Consider the following 22,302-nt stretch of genomic DNA (forward strand, 5'->3'; position numbering starts at 1 on the left):
GGGCCTCCCTCCTTATCTGTGCATACTCGTTTCTGGCTCTTCTACTAATCTCCTTGTTTTCCTGGGTCCTATGCCTCCTGTACCTTTTCCATTCTCTGTTGCACTTAGTTTTTGCCTCCCTACACCTTCGGGTAAACCAAGGACTCGTTTTGGTCTTCCTATTATTTCTGTTTCCCTTGGGAACAAAACTTTCCTCTGCCTCCTTGCACTTTGTTGCCACATATTCCATCATCTCGTTTACTGATTTTCCTACCATTTCTCTGTCCCACTGAACCTCCTGCAGGAAGTTTCTCATACCTGTGTAGTCCCCCCTTTTATAGTTTGGCCTGACCCCTTCAGTTCCTGTTACCTTCTCCACTTGTAACTCTACTATATAATCAAAACTCAGCACCACATGATCGCTAGCTCCAAGGGGCCTCTCGTAAGTGATGTCCTCAATGTCTGAACTGCTCAGGGTGAACACAAGATCCAGTCTTGCTGGCTCATCCTCCCCTCTCTCTCTGGTTGTGTCCCTGACATGTTGATGCATGAGGTTTTCAAGTACCACATCCATCATCTTGGCTCTCCATGTTTCGGGACCCCCATGTGGCTCCAGGTTTTCCCAGTCGATCTCCCTGTGGTTGAAATCGCCCATTACCAGTAACTTTGCTCTGCTCGAGTGAGCTCTTCTTGCCACCTCAGCCAGTGTGTCCACCATCACCCTGTTGTTTTCTTCGTACTCCTCTCTTGGCCTCCTGCAGTTCTGTGGTGGGTTATACATCACTCCAATGACTACTTTATGTTCTCCGGACTGAATTGTACCTACAATGTAGTCTCTTTCTCCAATCATGTCCATGCCTTCCATTTCCCCAAATCCCCATCGGTGTTTTTTGAGCAGTGCAACCCCTCCTCCCCCTCTACTCCTTCTATCTTTCCTCAGGATCTGATATCCCATTGGGAAGATTGTGTCTGTTATTGTCTCAGCGAGTTTTGTTTCTGTGACTGCTATGATGTCTGGGGATTTTTCACTGATTCTTTCGTTACACTCCTCATGTTTATTCGTTATTCCATCCGCGTTTGTGTACCAAACTTTCAGTTTCTTTTCTATCATTGTGGTCATGCAAGAATATTGGGGTTGGGGGAGCAAGAGCCTTGGTGGGGGCCTATATGGGGCTGTGGTGTAGGTGGGGTTTGTGATGATGGGGGTGGGGTCAGAATGCCCATAAGGGACAGCTGTTGGGGTGAGGTTTGTGATATGGGGGTTGGTGGCAGAGGGAACAGTGAGTGGGTTGTAGTATAGGTTGCTCAGTTGCGTTGGGAATGTCGTGGTTGGAGTCTTTTGGTGGGAGATTCTGTGGGGTGTGTTTGCCCTTCCTACTGTGTCTGGGTCCTGCTCATCTTCGTCATTGCCTCTCGTTCCTCCTTGCGTCTCTGTACCCTCTCTTTCAGTGTAGTCCTTTCGTCTTGTGTTCTGTCGCGGTCGAGGTATACTCTCTGGTACCCCTGTTTGTCTTGCTTTCTCTTGCAGAATCCTGGTTCGAACTGATTCTTCCTTGAAAATTACTTTGACAGGCCGTATCCTTCCACTCACAAACCACCCAATTCTCTGAAAATTTGTCACCTGGGTCATATCGCCCTCACCTATTGTTTTCATGATCCCTTCAATCATTTTTTTCTCCTCCTGTTTTATTTCTTCAAAGTTGTCCCCCTTGGCTTCTTGGAGCCCCGTGTGTGTGTGTGTGTGTGTGTGTGTGTGTGTGTGTGTGTGTGTGTGTGTGTGTGTGTGTGTGTGTGTGTGTGTGTGTGTGTGTTTGTGTGTGTGTGTGTGTGTGTGTGTGCACGCTAGTGTGAGTGTGAGTGTGTGTGTGTGTGTGTGTGTGTGTGTGTGTGTATGAGTTTGTGTATGATTTTGTGTATGAGTGTGTGTGTGTGTGTGTGTGTGTGTGTGTGTGTGTGTGTGTGTGTGTGTGTGTGTGTGCGTGAGTGAGTGTGAGTGTGAGTGTGAGTGTGTGTGTGTGTGTGTGTGTGTGTGTGTGTGTGTGTGTGTGTGTGTTTGTGACTCAACAATCAATATTTGCACCAATAACTCATTACAGTTGTGACCGGGTGTGGAAGTGTGAATTACTCATTACTCTATAATTTGTCCATGATTGTAGCCATGTATAAACGTAAGTAACCATTCTTACAGGATTCATTACCTTTGTAACTTGTGAGTTCATTACCTTTATACCTAGTTCAGCTATCAAAACTTTGGGGGCCCAGTCCCTGGACCCATTACATACCTCTGTAATCTGTAAATACCTTTGTAACTTGTCATGATTGTGACCAGACCTACCTGGAGTTCATTACCTTTGTAAATTGTGACTTCATCACCTTTGTAACTTGCTCATCTATCAAAACTTTGAGGCCCAGTCCCTGGACCCATTATGTACCTGGAGTTTACCTAGAGAGAGTTCCGGGGGTCAACGCCCCCGCGGCCCGGTCTGTGACCAGGCCTCCTGGTGGATCAGAGCCTGATCAACCAGGCTGTTGCTGCTGGCTGCACGCAAACCAACGTACGAGCCACAGCCCGGCTGGTCAGGAACCGACTTTAGGTGCTTGTCCAGTGCCAGCTTGAAGACTGCCAGGGGTCTGTTGGTAATCCCCCTTATGTATGCTGGGAGGCAGTTGAACAGTCTCGGGCCCCTGACACTTATTGTATGGTCTCTTAACGTGCTAGTGAAACCCCTGCTTTTCATTGGGGGGATGTTGCATCGTCTGCCAAGTCTTTTGCTTTCGTAGTGAGTGATTTTCGTCTGCAAGTTCGGTACTAGTCCCTCTAGGATTTTCCAGGTGTATATAATCATGTATCTCTCCCGCCTGCGTTCCAGGGAATACAGGTTCAGGAACCTCAAGCGCTCCCAGTAATGAGGTGTTTTATCTCCGTTATGCACGCCATGAAGGTTCTCTGTACATTTTCTAGGTCATCAATTTCACCTGCCTTGAAAGGTGCTGTTAGTGTGCAGCAGTATTCCAGCCTAGATAGAACAAGTGACCTGGAGAGTGTCATCATGGGCTTGGGCTCCCTAGTTTTGAAGGTTCTCATTATCCATCCTGTCATTTTTCTAGCAGATGCGATTGAAGGTGAGATCCTCCGACATGATCACTCCCAGGTCTTTGACGTTGGTGTTTCGCTCTATTTTGTGGCCAGAATTTGTTTTGTACTCTGATGAAGATTTAATTTCCTCATGTTTACCATATCTGAGTAATTGAAATTTCTCATCGTTGAACTTCATATTGTTTTCTGCAGCCCACTGAAAGATTCGGTTGATGTCCGCCTGGAGCCTTGCAGTGTCTGCAATGGAAGACACTGTCATGCAGATTCGGGTGTCATCTGCAAAGGAAGACACAGTGCTGTGGCTGACATCCTTGTCTATGTCGGATATGAGGATGAGGAACAAGATGGGAGCGAGTACTGTGCCTTGTGGAACAGAGCTTTTCACCGTAGCTGCCTCGGACTTTACTCTGTTGACGACTACTCTCTGTGTTCTGTTAGTGAGGAAATTATAGATCCATCGACCGGCTTTTCCTGTTATTCCTTTAGCACGCATTTTGTGCGCTATTACGCCATGGTCACACTTGTCGAAGGCTTTTGCAAAGTCTGTATATATTACATCTGCATTCTTTTTATCTTTTAGTGCATTTAGGACCTTGTCGTAGTGATCCAATAGTTGAGACAGACAGGAGCGACCTGTTCTAAACCCATGTTGCCCTGGGTTGTGTAACTGATGGGTTTCTAGATGGGTGGTGATCTTGCTTCTTAGGACCCTTTCAAAGATTTTTATGATATGGGATGTTAGTGCTATCGGTCTGTAGTTCTTTGCTGTTGCTTTACTGCCCCCTTTGTGGAGTGGGGCTATGTCTGTTGTTTTTAGTAACTGTGGGACGACCCCCGTGTCCATGCTCCCTCTCCATAGGATGGAAAAGGCTCGTGATAGGGGCTTCTTGCAGTTCTTGATGAACACGGAGTTCCATGAGTCTGGCCCTGGGGCAGAGTGCATGGGCATGTCATTTATCGCCTGTTCGAAGTCATTTGGCGCCAGGATAACATCGGATAGGCTTGTGTTAACCAAATTTTGTGGCTCTCTCATAAAAAATTAATTTTGATCTTCGACTCTTAGTCTGGTTAGCGGCTTGCTAAAAACTGAGTCATATTGGGACTTGAGTAGCTCACTCATTTCCTTGCTGTCATCTGTGTAGGACCCATCTTGTTTAAGTAGGGGCCCAATACTGGATGTTGTTCTCGACTTTGATTTGGCATAGGAGAAGAAATACTTTGGGTTTTTTTCGATTTCATTTATGGCTTTTAGTTCTTCCCGCGATTCCTGACTCCTATAAGATTCCTTTAGCTTGAGTTCGATGCTTGCTATTTCTCTGACCAGTGTCTCCCTACGCATTTCAGATATATTGACCTCTTTTAGCCGCTCTGTTATTCTTTTCCGTCGCCTGTAAAGGGAGCGCCTGTCTCTTTCTATTTTACATCTACTCCTCCTTTTTCTTAGAGGAATAAGCCTTGTGCATACATCGAGTGCCACCAAGTTAATCTGTTCTAGGCATACGTTGGGGTCTGTGTTGCTTAGTATATCTTCCCAGCTTATATCGGTTAGGACTTGGTTTACTTGGTCCCACTTTATGTTTTTGTTATTGAAGTTGAATTTGGTGAATGCTCCCTCGTGACTAGTCTCATTATGTCTGTCTGGGGCTCCACGCATACATGTCTGAACCTCAATTATGTTGTGATCTGAGTATATTGTTTTTGATATGGTGACATTTCTTATCAGATCATCATTGTTAGTGAAGATGAGGTCTAGTGTATTCTCCAGTCTAGTAGGCTCTATTATTTGCTGGTTTAAATTGAATTTTGTGCCCACAGGATGGGTATGGGGTGCATAATAAAGATATTAAACTAAACTAACTTATACAGCATGTTAGGTTCCAGGCTACTGGTGTACAGGAGGGCCCTGCTTATACAGCATGTTAGGTCCTGGGCTACTGGAGTACTGGAGGGTCCTTCTAATACAGCATGTTAGGTTCCAGGATACTTCTGTATAGGAGGGCCCTGCTTATACAGCATGTTAGGTCCTGGGCTACTGGTGTATAGGAGGGCCCCTCTTATACAGCAAGTTAGGTTCCAGGGTACTGCTTTACAGGAGGTTCCCTCTTGTACAGCATTTTAGATTCTAGGCTACTGCTGTACAGGAGGGCCCCTCTTACACAACAGGTTAGGTACCCGGCTACTACTGTACCAAGTAGCCCTGCTTATACAGCATGTTAGGTACCAGGCTACTGGTGTACAGGAGGGTCCCTCTTGTACAACATGTTAGGTCCTGGGCTACTGCTGTACAGGAGGCCCCCGTTTATATGGCATGTTATGTTCAAGGCTTCTGCTTTATGTACAGCATGTTAGGTTCCAGGCTACTGCTGTACCGGAGGTCCCCTCTTATATAGCATGATAGGTTTCAGGCTACTACTTTACTAGAAGGTCCTAAAATTTGGTGAAGTTCTTGACTGACGATTCCAGATGTTTACTGTTAGTCATCCACTTGACAGTTACTGTTAACAAACTCTTTCTTAATGTTTCCTGTCAGCCTCTTGACAGTTACTGATAACAAACTCTTAATGTTTACTAACAGTCAACTACTTTACAGTTACTGTTAAAAAACTCTTCCTTATCTTAATGTTTACTAATAGTCAACCACTTGACAGTTACTGTTAACAAACTCTTCCTAATCTTAATGTTTTCTAACAGTGAACCACTTTACAGTTACAACCAACAAACTCTAACTTACCTTAATGTGATCCTGGCAACAATTATCTAATATTTAGTATCTCTTTATCTAACTTCCTATCAGAATTTTTTTTCGAATTTTATTTTTAATTACTGGAATAATCCACATGTATTTAGTGCCATGTAACTTGTTAATATTTTTTTCTGCTATATATTTGTAAAGTAAAAGGACACAAGTGCAACTAATATGACATTTTATTGTGGCAACTTTTGCTCTCCAGGAGCTTTATCAAGCCATTACAATCAATACATGGACACAGAGGGTATATAAAGGCTCAGAGTGAGGTGCAATACTAGTGAAATTCAGAGACGCCCAATTAATGATCAAAGAAACTAATTTCCGCAGACGCAAGTGCCTCGAATCAGCACTGATCGCTGTTTCGAATACAATTAACCAAAACAACGGCAGCTTCACCATCTCCGAAGTCTTAGCAAGAATCCTCCTGAAAACAGTAAACCCTGCCATCACATAGTCTCTCCTGTTATACTACACAAAGCACAGAGAGTGAACACTGAAACAACCTGCCTCTATATTTGTCCAATCTATTTTTATGTTACCCAAGTAATAGCTTTTATATCCTTTTACTCATGTACGAATTAATTGCTCTACCATATTGTATTACGTTTGTCACTACTGCTACTACTACTACCACATCGAAATGGTACCTCGCTAGTATTGCACCTCACTCTGATCCACCAGGAGGCCTGGTCACAGACCGGGCCGCGGGGGCGTTGACCCCCGGAACTCTCTCCAGGTAAACTCCAGGTAAACTCTGAGCCTTTATATACCCTCTGTGTCCATGTATTGTTTGTAATGGCTTGATAAAGCTCCTGGAGAGCGAAACGTTGCCACAATAAAATGTCATATTAGTTGCACTTGTGTCCTTTTACTTTACATATTGTCGGTAATTCTACCAACTTTATTGCTATATATTTGTTTAGTATCTATGTAATTATTTTATTGTGAAAATAATTATTACCTTGTACAGTTGTTGTAGATGTAAGTTAGGTTTAAGCTTGCCAGAAATGATCTGTATAAGCAAGGAGCTTTCTGTGTGAGAGATTTAATGTCATCCAGTTGGTTGATCGATCTATCATCATATCAAGGTACACCAGGTTTATGACAGGGAGAGTAGAGGAATATAGAAAGATGGAGTGATTGATCTATCATCATAACAAAGTACACAAGGTTGATGAGAGGGAGTATAGAGGAATATAGGAGAAGGATGGAGGGACTGGAGACATTAGGAAGGAAAACATTAATAAACTTAATGATTGGAGAATACACTGGACCTCATCTTCACTAGCAGTGATGATCTGATACGAAATGTCACCATATAAAAAACAATATACTCAGATGACAACATAATCGAGGTTCAGATATGTATGCTCGGAGCCCCAGACCGACAAAATGTGATCAGTTACGAGGGAGCCTTCACCAAATTCAACTTCAATAACAAGAAAATAAAGTGGGACCAAGTAAACCTAGTCCTGAATGATATAAGCTGGGAAGATAGACCCCAGCTTATGCCTAGAACAGATTAACTCTGTGGCACTCGATGTATGCTCAAGGCATATTCCTTTAAGAAAAAGGAGTAGATGTAAAATAGAAAGAGACAGGCGCTCCCTTTACAGGTGACGGAAAAGAATAACAGAGCGGCTAAAAGAGGCCAATATACCTGCAATGCGTAAGGAGACACTGGTCAGAGAAATAGCAAACATCGAACTAAAGCTAAAGGAATCTTATAGGAGTCAGGAATCGCGGGAAGAACTAAAAGCCATAAATGAAATCGAAAGAAACTCAAAGTATTTCTTTTCTTATGCCAAATCAAAGTCGAGAACAACATCCAATATTGGGCCCCTACTTAAACAAGATGGGTCCTACACAGATGCTAGCAAGGAAATGAGTGAACTACTAAAGTCCCAATATGACTCAGTGTTTAGTAAGCCGCTAACCAGACTGAGAGTCGAAGATCTAAATGAATTTTTTATGAGCCACAGAAATTGGTAAACACAAGCCTATCTAACGTTATCCTGACGCCAAATGACTTCGAACAGGCGATAAATGACATGCCCATGCACTCTGCCCCAGGGCCAGACTCATGGAAGTCCGTGTTCATTAAGAACTGCAAGAAGCCCCTATCACATGCTTTTAACATCCTATGGAGAGTGAGCATGGACGCTGGGGTCATCCCACAGTACTAAAAACAACAGACATTGCTCCACTCCACAAAGGTGGCAGTAAAGGTGGCAGCAAAGAACTACAGACCGATAGAGCTAACATCCCATATCATAAAAATCCTTCAGTGTTCTAAGAAGCAAGATCGCCACCCATCTAGATACCCATCAATTACACAAGCCAGGGCAACATGGGTTTAGAGCAGGTCGCTCCTGTCTGTCCCAACTATTGGATCGCTACGACAAGGTCCTGGATGCACTAGAAGACAAAAAGAATGCAGATGTAACATACACAGACTTTGCAAAAGCCTTCGACAGGTGTGACCATGGTGTAATAGCGCTCTAAATTCGTGCTAAAGGAATAACAGGAAAAGTTGGTGGATGGATCTATAATTTCCTGACAAATAGAACACAAAGAGTAATAGTCAACAGAGTAAAGTCTGAGGCGGCGATGGTGAAAAGCTGTGTTCTGCATGGCACAGTACTTGCTCCTATCTTGTTCCTCATCGTCATTTCAGACATAGACAGGGATATAAGCCAAAGTGCCTTGTCTTCCTTTACAGATTACACCACAATCTGCATGACAGTGTCTTCCATTGCAGACACTGCAAGGCTCCAGGTAGACATAAACCAAGTCTTTCAATGGGCTGCAGAAAACAATATGAAGTTCAACGATAAGAAATTTCAATTACTCCGATATGGTAAACGTGAGGAAATTAAAACTTCATCAGAGTATTAAACAAATTCCAACCGCACAATAGAGCGAGAAACTACCGTCAAAGACCTGTGAGTGATCATGTCGGAGGATCTCACCTTCAAGGACCATAACATTGTATAAATCGCATCTGCTAGAAAAATGGCAGGATGGATAATGAGAACCTTCAAAACAAGGGATGCCAAGCCCATGATGACACTCTTCAGGTCGCTTGTTCTGTCTATCCTGGAATATTGCTGCATACTAACAGCACCTTTCAAGGCAGGTGAAATTGCTGACCTAGAAAATGTACTGAGAACCATCATGGCGCGCATAACTGAGATAAAACACATCAGTTACTGGGAGCACTTGAAGTTCCTGAACCTGTATTCCCTGGAATGCAGGCGGGAGAGATACATGATTATATACACCTGGAAAATCCTAGAGGGGCTAGTACCAAACTTGCACACGAAAATCACTCACTACGAAAGCAAAAGACTCGGCAGACGATGCAACATCCCCCCAATGAAAAGTAGGGGTTTCACTAGCACGTTTAGAGACAACACAATAAGTGTCAGGGGCCCAAGACTGTTCAGCTGCCTCCCAGCATACATAAGGGGGATTAGCAATAGACCCCTGGTTGTCTTCAAGCAGGCACTGGACAAGCACCTAAAGTCGGTACCTGACTAGCCGGGCTGTGGTTCGTACGTTGGATTGCGTGCACCCAGCAGCAAGAGCCTGGTTGATCAGGCCCTGATCCACCATGAGGCCTGGTCACAGACCGGGCCCGGGGGCGTTGACCCCCGGAATTCTCCGGGTAAACAGTTATTTCAGTGATTCTCAGTAAATCGTATTTTTTTTTCAATATTTTGACTAAATCAATTATATGTCTCCAATGCATTTAGAAAACTAGTAATACCTGTAGAGGTTAGTAATGAATGAATTTAATAATAAATTGTATGGGAATTGAAGCCTATGCTTATGCATGAAGCCTACATTCTTCCATTGAGTTATGGCTCACTGCTGCAGAGAAAGCTTCTTACAAATTAATAGTAATGTTCCAATGTCATCCTGTTTACAGTGAATTTGGTTGCAATTATTTATGAATTTTTATAATTGCATTGAAACTGGGCCATAAGGGATAATAGGTAGATGTATATGTGCTGTCGGTGGTGAGTAACTTGTGTCTATGAGGAACCTTCAGTTATCATCACGGTCTGCTAACTTTACCTAAATAAGACAAGTTGTCTTCCTTTCCTAGCCACCATGTATTAGTGGTAGAGTGGCCTTAGGTTTAGTTTCCAACCAGTTTATAGTCAGTATAGAGAAGATGGTAGTTACCTCCCTGAAAATGCCTCTAACTGAAAAAAAAGTTTAAACTGAACCGTAGAACATAAGGGAAAAATGGGGTTACATTTTTCATACTTCTAAAATAAAATACGAATAAGTCACAGCATTTGGGAGTGGGAGCTTGAAGACATGAGTGGGAGCTTGAAGACATGAGTGGGAGCTTGAAGACATGAGTGGGAGCTTGAAGACAAGTGAGTGCTGATACTGGCAGGCCAGTGTGTTATATACTGGACCATACTGACCATGGTAAGTGAGTGCTGATACTGGCAGGCCATGGGGTTATATACTAGACCACACTAACCATAGTGAGCGCTGAAACTGGGCCGGCCAGTGTGTTATACACTGGACCGTACTGACCATAGGTTAGAACTCCACCACTTCTGTGATATGTATGAAGTCATAATATCAAGAGTCATGAAGATGCAAGCAAACGTTGAGAAAATATATTTTATTTCAATATCCAAGGCACTAGTGTCGGTTATATGGATGCAATATCTAAAATTATATATATCATTTGCAGTCCTGTTTAAAAATAAGTGATAAACTTGAGGTCAGTGGTAGGCACACCTAACCGAATAGCTAGCTTTGCTAACCGCTAATCTGCTAACTAAAAAATTAGCTCCGCTACCGCTAAACGGCCAAAAAATTAGCAGAATCTAATGCTAAATGCTAACCGCTAACTTTTTCAAATGCATTCAGATTCAGTTTAGTTTTTAGGTATTTTGCTTTTACTTTTAAGACTTTTAGAACAGACCTGGAGAGCTTCCTAATAAGATATGGAATGTCAAGGTCATATGATGATCAGTTGTTGACTAATAATGAGGTTAATGTATCATGAATACATTAGAAAGACAAAAATATTAGTAGATTTTGGGACTATTACTTTAATAACTTTCTAACGTGGGTAAGATTGAAAAAAACTGAAAACCCACACAGTTCCACTACAGAAAATGTAAACAAAGAAAACTCTGACAAAAAGTGAAATTATGTTAATTTTTTAGGCTAATGGAAAGGACAGTGTTGCAAGCAGTACTCATCTTTAATTCTCAAGTATAAGTACCAGTGTTTAAAAGGAACAAAGTAAACTACTTGAGTACTGTACTTAATCAACTTTTTTGGTATTTACTTTTTAAAAACTACTGAAATTCACTACAATCTGATAACGATACGTTACTCGTTACATCATCAGTAATTTTTGAAAAGTAAACACCGAGAAAAGTTACTAAAGTAGCGTACTCAGGTAGTTTTACTTGGTTACTTTATTACACTGGAAACGGTCCTGTACTTCTAAACTGTCATAACTTTCAATACCCACCAAAATTTAGAAAATGTCTCTTGACTTGAGGACAAAATAGATATCCAAGTGGGGCCACGGGTTGAGCGACTCCTGGCCCTCAGCCTGAGCAGCCTCTGCTTCAACCATGGCCACTGAAGACTTCTCATCAACACCCTCAGGCGGAACAGAAACGCCTCCCCTGTTTATGACGATAAGTGACAACGCACCCCAGTGATCGCTGACACTGTAAGACTATAACAGTGTTGCTCAGATGTTGCTGCTGCTGCGTTGACAAGTCACGTTTACATGTAGTCAGCCAATAGCGTACCTGACTGACTGTTGGAGAAATGCCCACAACAGACAGGAAAAAAACACGTGCACCGTTGAAAAGGCATTGCTTTCCGACTACCAACAACGTTAGTGGAACTTTATTTAGCGGAAGCTTATTGGTCCGATAACGGTTTCCGAAGTTAGCGGAAACACTAATCCCTAAACAAAAAGTTAGTTCCACTAATTAGCAGTTAGCATATTAGCGGAACTGTGCCCATCACTGCTTCAGGTTAATGTTTTAACTAGATTTTGATTTTGAATGTAGTAAGTTACTAACGTGTATGTACCAAATATTTCAGAAACATGTGAGAAAAAACAGAGAGCAGAAGAACAACGATCAAGACGAAAACACGGCCGTTCCCAGAGCCGTCCTCCACACACTCAACACACAGTAAAGTAAGTACCCAGAGCCTCCCTCCACACACTCAACATACAGTAAAGTAAGCACCCAGAGCCTCTCTCCACACACTCAACACACAGTAAAGTAAGCACCCAGAACCACCCTCCACACACTCATCACACAGTAAAGTACCCAAAGCTGCCCTCCACACACTCAACACACAGTAAAGTAAGTACCCAGAGCCTCTCTCCACACACTCAACACACAGTAAAGTAAGCACCCAGAACCACCCTCCACACACTCATCACACAGTAAAGTACCCAAAGCTGCCCTCCACACACTCAACACACAGTAAAGTAAGTACCCAGAGCCTCCCTCCACACACTCCACACAGTAAAGTAAGTACCCAGAGCCTCCCTCCACACACTCCACACAGTAAAGTAAGTACCCAGAGCCTCCCTCCACACACTCAACACAGTAAAGTAAGTACCCAGAGCCTCCCTCCACACACTCAACACAGTAAAGTAAGTACCCAGAGCCTCCCTCCACACACTCAACATACAGTAAAGTAAGCACCCAGAGCCACCCTCCACACACTCAACACACAGTAAAGTAAGTACCCAAAGCCGCCTTCCAAACATTCAAAACACAGTAAAGTACCCAGAGCCTCCCTCCACCCACTCAACACACACTAAAGTAAGTACCGAGAGCCTCCCTCCACACACTCAACACACAGTAAAGTAAGTACCCAGAGCCTCCCTCCACACACTCAACACACAGTAAAGTAAGTACCCAGAGACTCCCTCCACACACTCAACACACAGTAAAGTAAGTACCCAGAGCCTCCCTCCACACACTCAACACACAGTAAAGTAAGTACCCAGAGCCTCCCTCCACGCACTCAACACACAGTAAAATAAGTACCCAGAGCCTCCTTCCACACACTCAACACACAGTAAAGTAAGTACCCAAAGCCACCCTCCACACACTCAAAACACAGTAAAGTAAATAGAGCCTCCCTCCACACAGTTGATAGCCAAGAAATGAGTGAGATACTAAGGTCCCAATATTACTCAGTGTTCAGCGAGCCACTGCCCACTCTAAGGGTCGACAATCCAAATGAATTCTTTATGAACGAAACCCAAAATCTGGTCATCCCAAAACTCTCGGATATTATTCTAGCTCCACATGATTTTGAAGAGGGAATTAATGACATGTCCATGCACTCTGCCCCAGGCCCAGACTCGTGGAACTCCGTGTTCATCAAGAATTGCAAGAAGTCCCTATCGTGTGCCTTCAGCATTTTATGGAGAGGGAACATGGACACGGGTCATCCCACACACAATAAAAACAACAGATATAGCCCCACTCCACAAAGATAGCAGTAAAGCAATTGCAAAGAACTACAGACTGATAACACTAACATCCCATATCATCAAAATCTTTGAGAGGGTTCTAAGAAGCAAGATAGCCAACCACGTAGATACCCATCAGTTACACAGCCCAGGGCAATACGGGTTTAGAGCAGGTCGCTCCTGCCTGTCCAAGCTACTGGACCACTATGACAAGGTCCTGGATGCTGTAGAGGATAAACAAAATACAGATGTAGTATACACAGAATTACCAAAAGCTTTCGATAAGTGTGACCATGGTGTAATAGCACACAAAATGCAGGATAAAGGAATAACGGGAAAAGTTGGTAGATGGATCTATAACTTCCTGACAAATAGAACACAGATAGTAATAGTAAACAGAGTAAAGTCCCTGGCAGCCATGGTAAAAAGCTCTCTTCCACAAGGCACAGTACTCGCTCACTCGCTCCTATTCTATTCCTCATCCTCATTTCTGACATAAGACAGATGTAAGCTATAGCTCTGTGTCTTCCTTTGCGGATGACACCCGGATCACCATGGCAGTGACCTCCATCGAAGACACCGCGAGACTCCAATCAGACATCAACCATATCTTCGAATGGGCCACTCAAAACAACAGCAAGTTCAACGAGGAGAAATTTCAACTATATACTCAGATATGGTAAACTTGAAGAAATTAAAAATGTGTCAGGGCATACCACAAATCCTAACCATACAATAGAGCGAAAAAGTAATGTGAAGGACCTGGGAGTGATAATGTCAGAGGATCTCGCATTCAAAGACCACAGCAATGTATCTACCTCATCCGCTAGGAAAACGATAGGATAGATAATGAGAACCTTCAAAACTAGAGATGCGAAGCCCATGATGATTCTCTTCAAATCACTTGTGCTCTCTAGGCTGGAATACTGCTGTATTCCAGCGTAGAATGCAGACCTGGAGAGTGTGCAAAGAACTTTCACGGCACACATAAGTGCGATAAGGCTACTGGGAATGGTTGAAGGTCCTTGATCTGTATTCCCTCGAATGCAGGTGAAAGAGATGCATGATAATATACATTTGGAAGGTCCTGGAGCGATTGGTACCAAACCTGCACTCGAAAATCACTCCATATGAAAGCTAAAGACTCGGCAGGAGATGCAACATTCCTCCGATGAAACGCAGGGGCGCCACGAATACACTGAGAGACACAATAAGTGACCGGGACCCAAGACTGTTCAATTGCCTACCAGCATACATAAGGGGGATTACCAGGAGACCCCTGGCTGTCTTCAAGAAGGCACTGGACAGGCACCTAAAGTCGGTACCTGACCAACCAGGCCGTGGTTCGTACGTCAGTTTGCATGCGGCCAGCAGTAACAGCCTGGTTGATCAGGCCCTGATCCAACATGAGGTCTGGTCTCAGACCGGGCCGCGGGGGCATTAACCCCCAAAACCCTCTCCAGGTAAACACACTCAACACACAGTAAAGTACACAGAGCCACACACTCAACAAAAGTAAAGTGCCCAGAGCCTCCCTCCACACACTCAAAACACAGTAAAGTATGTTCCCAGAGCCTCCCTCCACACACTCAACACACACAAAAGTGAGCACATAAAGCCGCCCTCCACACACTTAACACACAGTAAAGTACCCAGAGCATCCCTCCACATACTCAACATACAGTAACGTTCCCAAAACGCCCCACCACACACTTAACACACAGTAAAGTACCCAGAGCCTCCCTCCACACACTCAACACAGTAAAGTAAGCACCCAGAGCCACCCTCCACACACTCAACACAGTAAAGTACCCAAAGCCGCCCTTCACACACTCAAACAACGGTAAAGCAAATAGATCCTCCCTCCAAACACTCAACACACAATAAAGTGCCCAGAGCCACCCTCCACACACTCAGCACAAGTAAAGTACCCAGAAACTACCTCCACACACTCAACACACAGTACAGTAAGTACCCAGAGCCACCCTCCACACAATTAACACACAGTACAGTAAGTACCCAGAGCCTCCTTCAACACATTTAACACACAGTAAAGTACCCAGAGCATCCCTACACACGCTCAACACACAGTAAAATTAGTACCCAGAGCCACCCACCACACACTCTGCACACAATAACATACCCAGATCGGCCCTCCACACACTTAACACACAGTAAAGTACCCAGAGCCACCCTCCATACACTCAACACACAGTAAAGTACCCAGAGCCACCCTCCACACACACAAAACACAGTAAAGTACTCAGAGCCTCTCTCCACACACTCAACACACAGTAAAGTAAGCACCCAGAGCCTCCCTCAACACACTCAACACACAGTAAAGTACCCAAAGCCGCCCTTCACACACTCAAACCACGGTAAACTAAATAGATCCTCCCTCCACACACTCAAAACACAGTAAAGTACCCAGAGCCACCCTCCACACACTCAACACACAGTAAAGTACCCAGATCTGCCGTCCACACAATTAACACGCAGTAAAGTACCCAGAGCCACCCACCACACACTCGACACACAATAAAATAAGTACCCAGAGCCATCCTACACATAGTCAAGTAAGTATCCAGAGCCTCCCTCCATACTCAACACACAGTTATGCACACTTAACCGCACTTCACGCACTTAGTACACAGTATATGTGCCAAGAGCTACCCTCCACACAATCCACACACGGTAAAGTAACCAGAGCCTCCCTAAACACACTCAACACACAGTAAAATATCCAGAGCCTCTCTCCATGCACTCAAGACACAGTGAAGTATCCAGAGCCACCCTCCACACACTCAGCACACAGTAAAGTACCCAGAGCCTCCCCCATGCACTCAACACACAGTTAAGTATCCATATCCACCCTCCACACACTCAACACAGTAAAATATCCAGAGCCTCCCTCCACACACTCAACACACAGTAAAGTACCTAGAGCCTCCCTCCACATACTCAACACACAACAGTAACTACTAAAGCAGTAACTACTAGAGCGGTAAGCTTGTCCAAATGTTCAAGTAAAAATACAAATAGAAATACAAATAGCCAGATCTTCACTTTAAGGAGGTTATTAGTAGAATATTCAAGAGGTTATTAGTAGAATACAGTAAATCAACTATTAAAATCACATTATGAAATCCTCTGTAGTCTGCAGCCAAACGAACAAGCGGGCTTCCACATGGATTACATGCAACCTTTGTGGAAATTAGGCTCACGCCTCATGTGCAGATATCCAAGAATTATCTACGAGAGGTATTAAAACAGGGAAGTGTTTTTGGGTATGCCCAAATGAGATCAATCTGTGGACTAAAATCGCATTGGTATTAAAAGTGGATAACATCAAAGCGGCCTTCATAGAAAACCTGGAAGCATTCTATAATAGATGGGAAAATAAAAAGTCTGGGCTGGATGGTGTCCTGGCCGACAGTTACTGTATGACTGGAGATGCTGGCCAGGTAGTCAGGAACTGTAAGGCTGGAGGTGCTGTCCTGGTAGAAAGTTACTGTGAGGCTGGAGGTGCTGTCCTGGTAGACAGTAACTGCATGCATGGAGGAATGCAGGAAAATGACTGGGTGGGTATTGAGAACTTTCAAAACAAGGGAAATAATGCTGATGGTGACACTCTTCAAATCGCTAGTGCTCCCTCACTTAGAATATTGCTCAGTGCTGACGGCCCCGTTCAGGGCAGGAGAAATATCGGAGCTGGAACAAATACAGAGCTCGTTTACGGCTCACATTGAGCCAGTAAAGCACCTAAACTACTGGGAACGCCTGCAAGTCTTGAACATGTACTCATTGGAGAGGAGGAGAGAGAGGTACATGATAATATATACCTGGAAGGTACTCGAGGGCTTGGTCCCAAATCTGCACACTGCCATAACAACATACTGGAGTGAGACATATGGGAGGAAGTGTAAAATAAACCCAGTGAGGAGCAGGGGTTGCGGTGGGAACAATTAAGGAACACTGTATCAACATCCGGGGTCCCAGACTTTTCAACATCTTACCAGAAGATATCAGAAACACTGCTGGATCAAGTGTTGAAGCCTTCAAGAAGAAACTAGACAAGTATCTTCACCAGGTGCCAGATCAACCAGGCTGTAATGGATATGTGGGGCAGCAGGCCTCCAGCAGCAACAGCCTGGTTGACCAGGCAAGCACCAGACGAGCCTGGTCTATGGTCGGGCTCGGAGAGTAGATATACTCTCGAAATTCTTCAAAGGTATATCAAAGGTACTAGTGAGGATAGAAATGAGACAGGAAAACATGCACCAACAGGGAATACAGTCACAAAAATCCAAGGCAAACAGAAACCAAGCCTGTGCAAATATTATGCACTTGGTATCTGTAGGCATGGGATATCTGGAAAAACGGATGGGACATGTAACTTTGACCACCCTAGAAAATGTCATGCCCATATGACAACAGGAAAATGCAAACTCCCTTCTTGTAAGCTTTTTCACCCTGAAATCTGTCCCTCTTCAGTACAGGAAACACAGTGCTATAACTTAAATTGCCAGGCACACCGTCTAAAGGGGACAAAAAGATACAAAACATCCAGACCATGGGATAACCTGGGTAGCCACAGCCACTATATTGCAGAGTCACTTATTTGCACAGAACTGCTAAATGCCTCAAATGATGTAGTTGAAGTTTTAGCAGTAAAGATCGAGAACCAAAATCTAGTCATTGTGGTAGTTTACAAGCCTCCGGATGCAACGTCCCAACAGTTCAAGGAACAGCTGATGAAAATTGACCACTGTCTGGAAAATCTTCCGGCTCCTGCCCCCAGCATCTTGCTGTTGGGGGATTTCAACTTAAAGCACCTAAAACGGAGGAATATAGCAAATAATGTTGTAGTGATGACACCAGGAGGCAGATTAGATGATAACTCACACACACACATGCTTTCAAGTGTCTGCACAAAATTCACCTTAAACCAGCAAATAATAGATCCTACTAGATTGGAGAATACACTGGACCTCATCTTCACTAACAATGATGATTTGATACGAAATGTCACCATATCAAAAACAATATACTCAGATCACAACATAATCTAGGTTCAGACATGTATGCGTGTATCCCCAGACCGACAAAATGGGATCAGTCACGAGGGAGCTTTCACAAATTCAACTTCAGTAACAAAAACATAAAGTGGGGCCAAGTAAACCAAGTCCTGAATGATATAAGCTGGGAAGATAGACTAAGCAACACAGACCCCAACTACTGCCTAGAACAGATTAACTCTGTGGCACTCGATGTATGCTCAAGGCATATTCCTTTAAGAAAAAGGAGGCGTAGATGTAAAATAGAAAGAGACAGGCGCTCCCTTTACAGGCGACGGAAAAGAATAACAGAGCATTTAAAGGAGGCCAATATATCTGCAATGCGTAGGGAGACACCGGTCAGAGAAATAGCAAACATCGAACTTAAGCTAAAGGAATCTTATAGGAGTCAGGAATCGCTGGAAGAACTAAAAGCCATAAATGAAATCGAAAGAAGCCCAAAGTATTTCTTTTCTTATGCCAATTCAAAGTCGAGAACAACATCCAGTATTGGGCCCCTACTTAAACAAGATGGGTCCTACACAGATGGGTCCCAATATGACTCAGTTTTTAGTATTCCGTTGACCAGACCGAGAGTCGAAATTCTACATGAATTTTTTATGAGAGTCACAGAATTTGGTTAACACAAGCCTATCAGATGTTATCCTGACGCCAAGTGACTTCGAACAGGCGATAAATGACATGCCCATGCACTCTGCCCCAGGGCCAGACTCATGGAACTCCGTGTTCATCAAGAACTGCAAGAAGCCCCTATCACGAGCCTTTACCATCCTATGGAGAGGGAGCATGGACACGGGGGTCGTCCCACAGTTACTAAAAACAACAGACATAGCCCCACTCCACAAAGGGGGCAGTAAAGCAACAGCAAAGAACTACAGACCGATAGCACTAACATCCCATATCATAAAAATCTTTGAAAGGGTCCTAAGAAGCAAGATCACCACCCATCTAGAAACCCATCAGTTACACAACCCAGGGCAACATGGGTTTAGAACAGGTCGCTCCTGTCTGTCTCAACTATTGGATCACTACGACAAGGTCCTAGATGCACTAGAAGACAAAAAGAATGCAGATGTAGTATATACAGACATTGCAAAAGCCTTCGACAAGTGTGACCATGGCGTAATAGCGCACAAAATGCGTGCCAAAGGAATAACAGGAAAAGTAGTAGTAGCCAACAGAGTCAAGTCTGAGGCGGCTACGGTTAAAAGCTCTGTTCCACAAGGCACAGTACTTGCTCCCATCTTGTTTCTCATCCTCATATCTGACATAGACAAGGATGTAAGCCACAGCACCGTGTCTTCCTTTGCAGATGACACCCGAATCTGCATGACAGTGCCTTCCATTGCAGACACTACAAGGCTCCAGGCAGACATAAACCAAATCTTTCAATGGGCTGCAGAAAACAATATGAAGTTCAACGATGAGAAATTTCAGTTACTCCGATATGGAAAACATGAGGAAATTAAAACTTCATCAGAGTATGAAACAAATTCCAACCACACAATAGAGCGAAAAACTACCGTCAAAGACCTGGGAGTGATCATGTCGGAGGATCTCACCTTCAAGGACCATAACATTGTATCAATTGCATCTGCTAGAAAAATGGGATGGGTAAAGAGAACCTTCCAAACTAGGTATGCCAAGCCCATGATTACACTCTTCAGGTCGCTTGTTCTATCTAGGCTGGAATATTGCTGCACACTAACAACACCTTTCAAGGCGGGTGAAATTGCTGACCTAGAAAATGTACTGAGAACCTTCACGGCGTGCATAACTGAGATAAAACAAGTCAATTACTAGGAGCACTTGAAGTTCCTGAACCTGTACTCCCTGGAACTCAGGCGGGAGAGATACATGATTATCTACACCTGGAAAATCCTAGAGGGACTAGTACCAAACTTGCACACGAAAATCACTCCTTACAAAAAGCAGAAGACTCGGCAGACGATGCAACATCCCCCCAATGAAAAGTAGGGGTTTCACTAGCACTTTAAGAGACAACACAATAAGTGTCAGGGGCCCAAGACTGTTCAACTGCCTCCCAGCATACATAAGGGGGATTAGCAATAGACCCCTGGTTGTCTTCAAGCAGGCACTGGACAAGCACCTAAAGTCGGAACCTGACCAGCCGGGCTGTGGTTCATACGTTGGATTGCGTGCACCCAGCAGCAAGAGCCTGGTTGATCAGGCCCTGATTCACCATGAGGCCTGGTCACAGACCCGGCCGCGGGGGTGTTGACCCCCAGAACTCTCTCCAGGTAAACACACAGTAAAGTACCCAGAGCCTCCCTCCACACAATCAACACAGTAAAGTAACCAGAGCCTCCCTCCAGTCACTCAACTCTCAGTAAAGTACCCTCTACACACTCAACAGACAGAAGAGTACCCTGAGGCACACTCAACATTCTGTAAAGTAAGTACCCAGAGGCACTCTCCACACACTCAACTCACAGTATAGTAAGTACCCAGAAATACCCTCCACACACTCAACACAGTAAAGTACCCAGAGCCTCCTCCACACACTCAGTGCACAGTAAAGTACCCAGAGCCACCCTCCACACAATCAACACACAGTAAAGTACCCAGAGCCTCCTCCACACACTCAACGCACAGTAAAGTACCCAGAACCACCCTCCACACAATCAACACACAGTAAAGTACCCAGAGCCACCCTCCACAGAGTCAGCACACAGTAAATTACCCAGAGTCAGTCTCCATACACTCATCACTCAGTAAAGTACTCAGAGCCTCCCTCCACACACTCAACACACAGTAAAGTAAGTCCCTAGAGCCAGCCTCCGCACACTCAACACACAGTAAATACCCAGAGTCCAGAATATCTTGCTGCCAATTTTGTCAGCCTGGGTACCAAAGCAATGATAGTACTAGGGGGGAGAGAACACAACTTTGTAGTATCCACATTCAGTGGCCAGGCTGCAAACATGTTTTACTGTACAGCAATAAAGGAATGGAACAGACTGCCTGCACATGTCAAAGCCAGTCATAGCATGAACGAGTTCAAGAAGAGTGTCAAAAGTTGTCTGATGAAAGTAGCTACAGAAAGGAAAGGGAATGATTTTTTTTTTTTTTTTGTTTTTAGCTAACACACGTGTAATTTTACCTTATTAGTAGTAATGACCCTCGTATTGTAGATAGTCTTAATGACCCTCGTGTAGTAGATAGTCTTTTTATTATGATAATAAGATGTTATCTCCATTATAGAATAATAATAAGATATTATAACCTTTATATAATAATAATAAGGTAAAAGGACCCCAATGGAAATAAGTCACTGTCTGATTTTTTTCGGTTATCCTAGGTTCTCTACACATATGCTGCTATGTATGATAATCTATGTAACTATTTGTTTGTACCTGAATAAACTTATTCGTTACTTAGCCTCCCTCCACACACTCATCACACAGTAAAACACCAAAAGCCACCCTCCACACACACTCAGGACTTAGTAAAGTACACATAGCCACCCTCCACACACTCAACACAGTAAAGTACCCACATCAACCCTCCACTAACTCAACTCACGGTAAAGTACCCAGAGCCACCATCCTGACACTCAACACACAGTAGAGTATCCAGAACCTCCTCACTCCACACACTAAAGACACAGTAAAGTACCCAGAGCCATTCACCACACACTCAACACAGTTAAGTACCCAGAGGCGCCCTCCACACACTCAACACACTGTAAAGTGCGTACCCAGAGCCTCCCTGCACACACTTAACACGCAGTAAAGTACTCAGAGAGACCCTCTAACACTCTTAACACACAGTAGAATACCCAGAGCCTCCCTCCACTCACTCATCTCATCGTAAAGTACCCATAGCAACTCTCCACGCAGTCAACACAGTAAAGTACCCAGAGCCTCACTCC

The 22,302-nt window shown here is 44.0% G+C and overlaps 2 protein-coding genes across 3 annotated transcripts in view; both read left to right on the forward strand.

Moving 5' to 3' along the window:
- The window catches only part of LOC128688223 (uncharacterized), a 598,240-nt gene that overhangs the window by 272,380 nt on the left and 303,558 nt on the right, over positions 1–22,302 (forward strand). The gene's annotated exons all lie outside the window — the stretch shown is intronic.
- Positions 1–22,302, forward strand: part of LOC128688225 (transcription initiation factor IIA subunit 1) — a 262,849-nt gene that overhangs the window by 106,768 nt on the left and 133,779 nt on the right. For both annotated transcript variants that reach the window (XM_070086548.1, XM_070086549.1), the window contains exon 2: positions 11,934–12,030. In XM_070086548.1, the coding sequence (XP_069942649.1) occupies positions 11,934–12,030 (97 nt within the window). The remainder of the gene's footprint in view (positions 1–11,933; positions 12,031–22,302) is intronic.

This window comes from Cherax quadricarinatus, chromosome 19 (assembly GCF_038502225.1).
Source record: "Cherax quadricarinatus isolate ZL_2023a chromosome 19, ASM3850222v1, whole genome shotgun sequence".
Lineage (NCBI taxonomy): Eukaryota > Metazoa > Arthropoda > Malacostraca > Decapoda > Parastacidae > Cherax > Cherax quadricarinatus.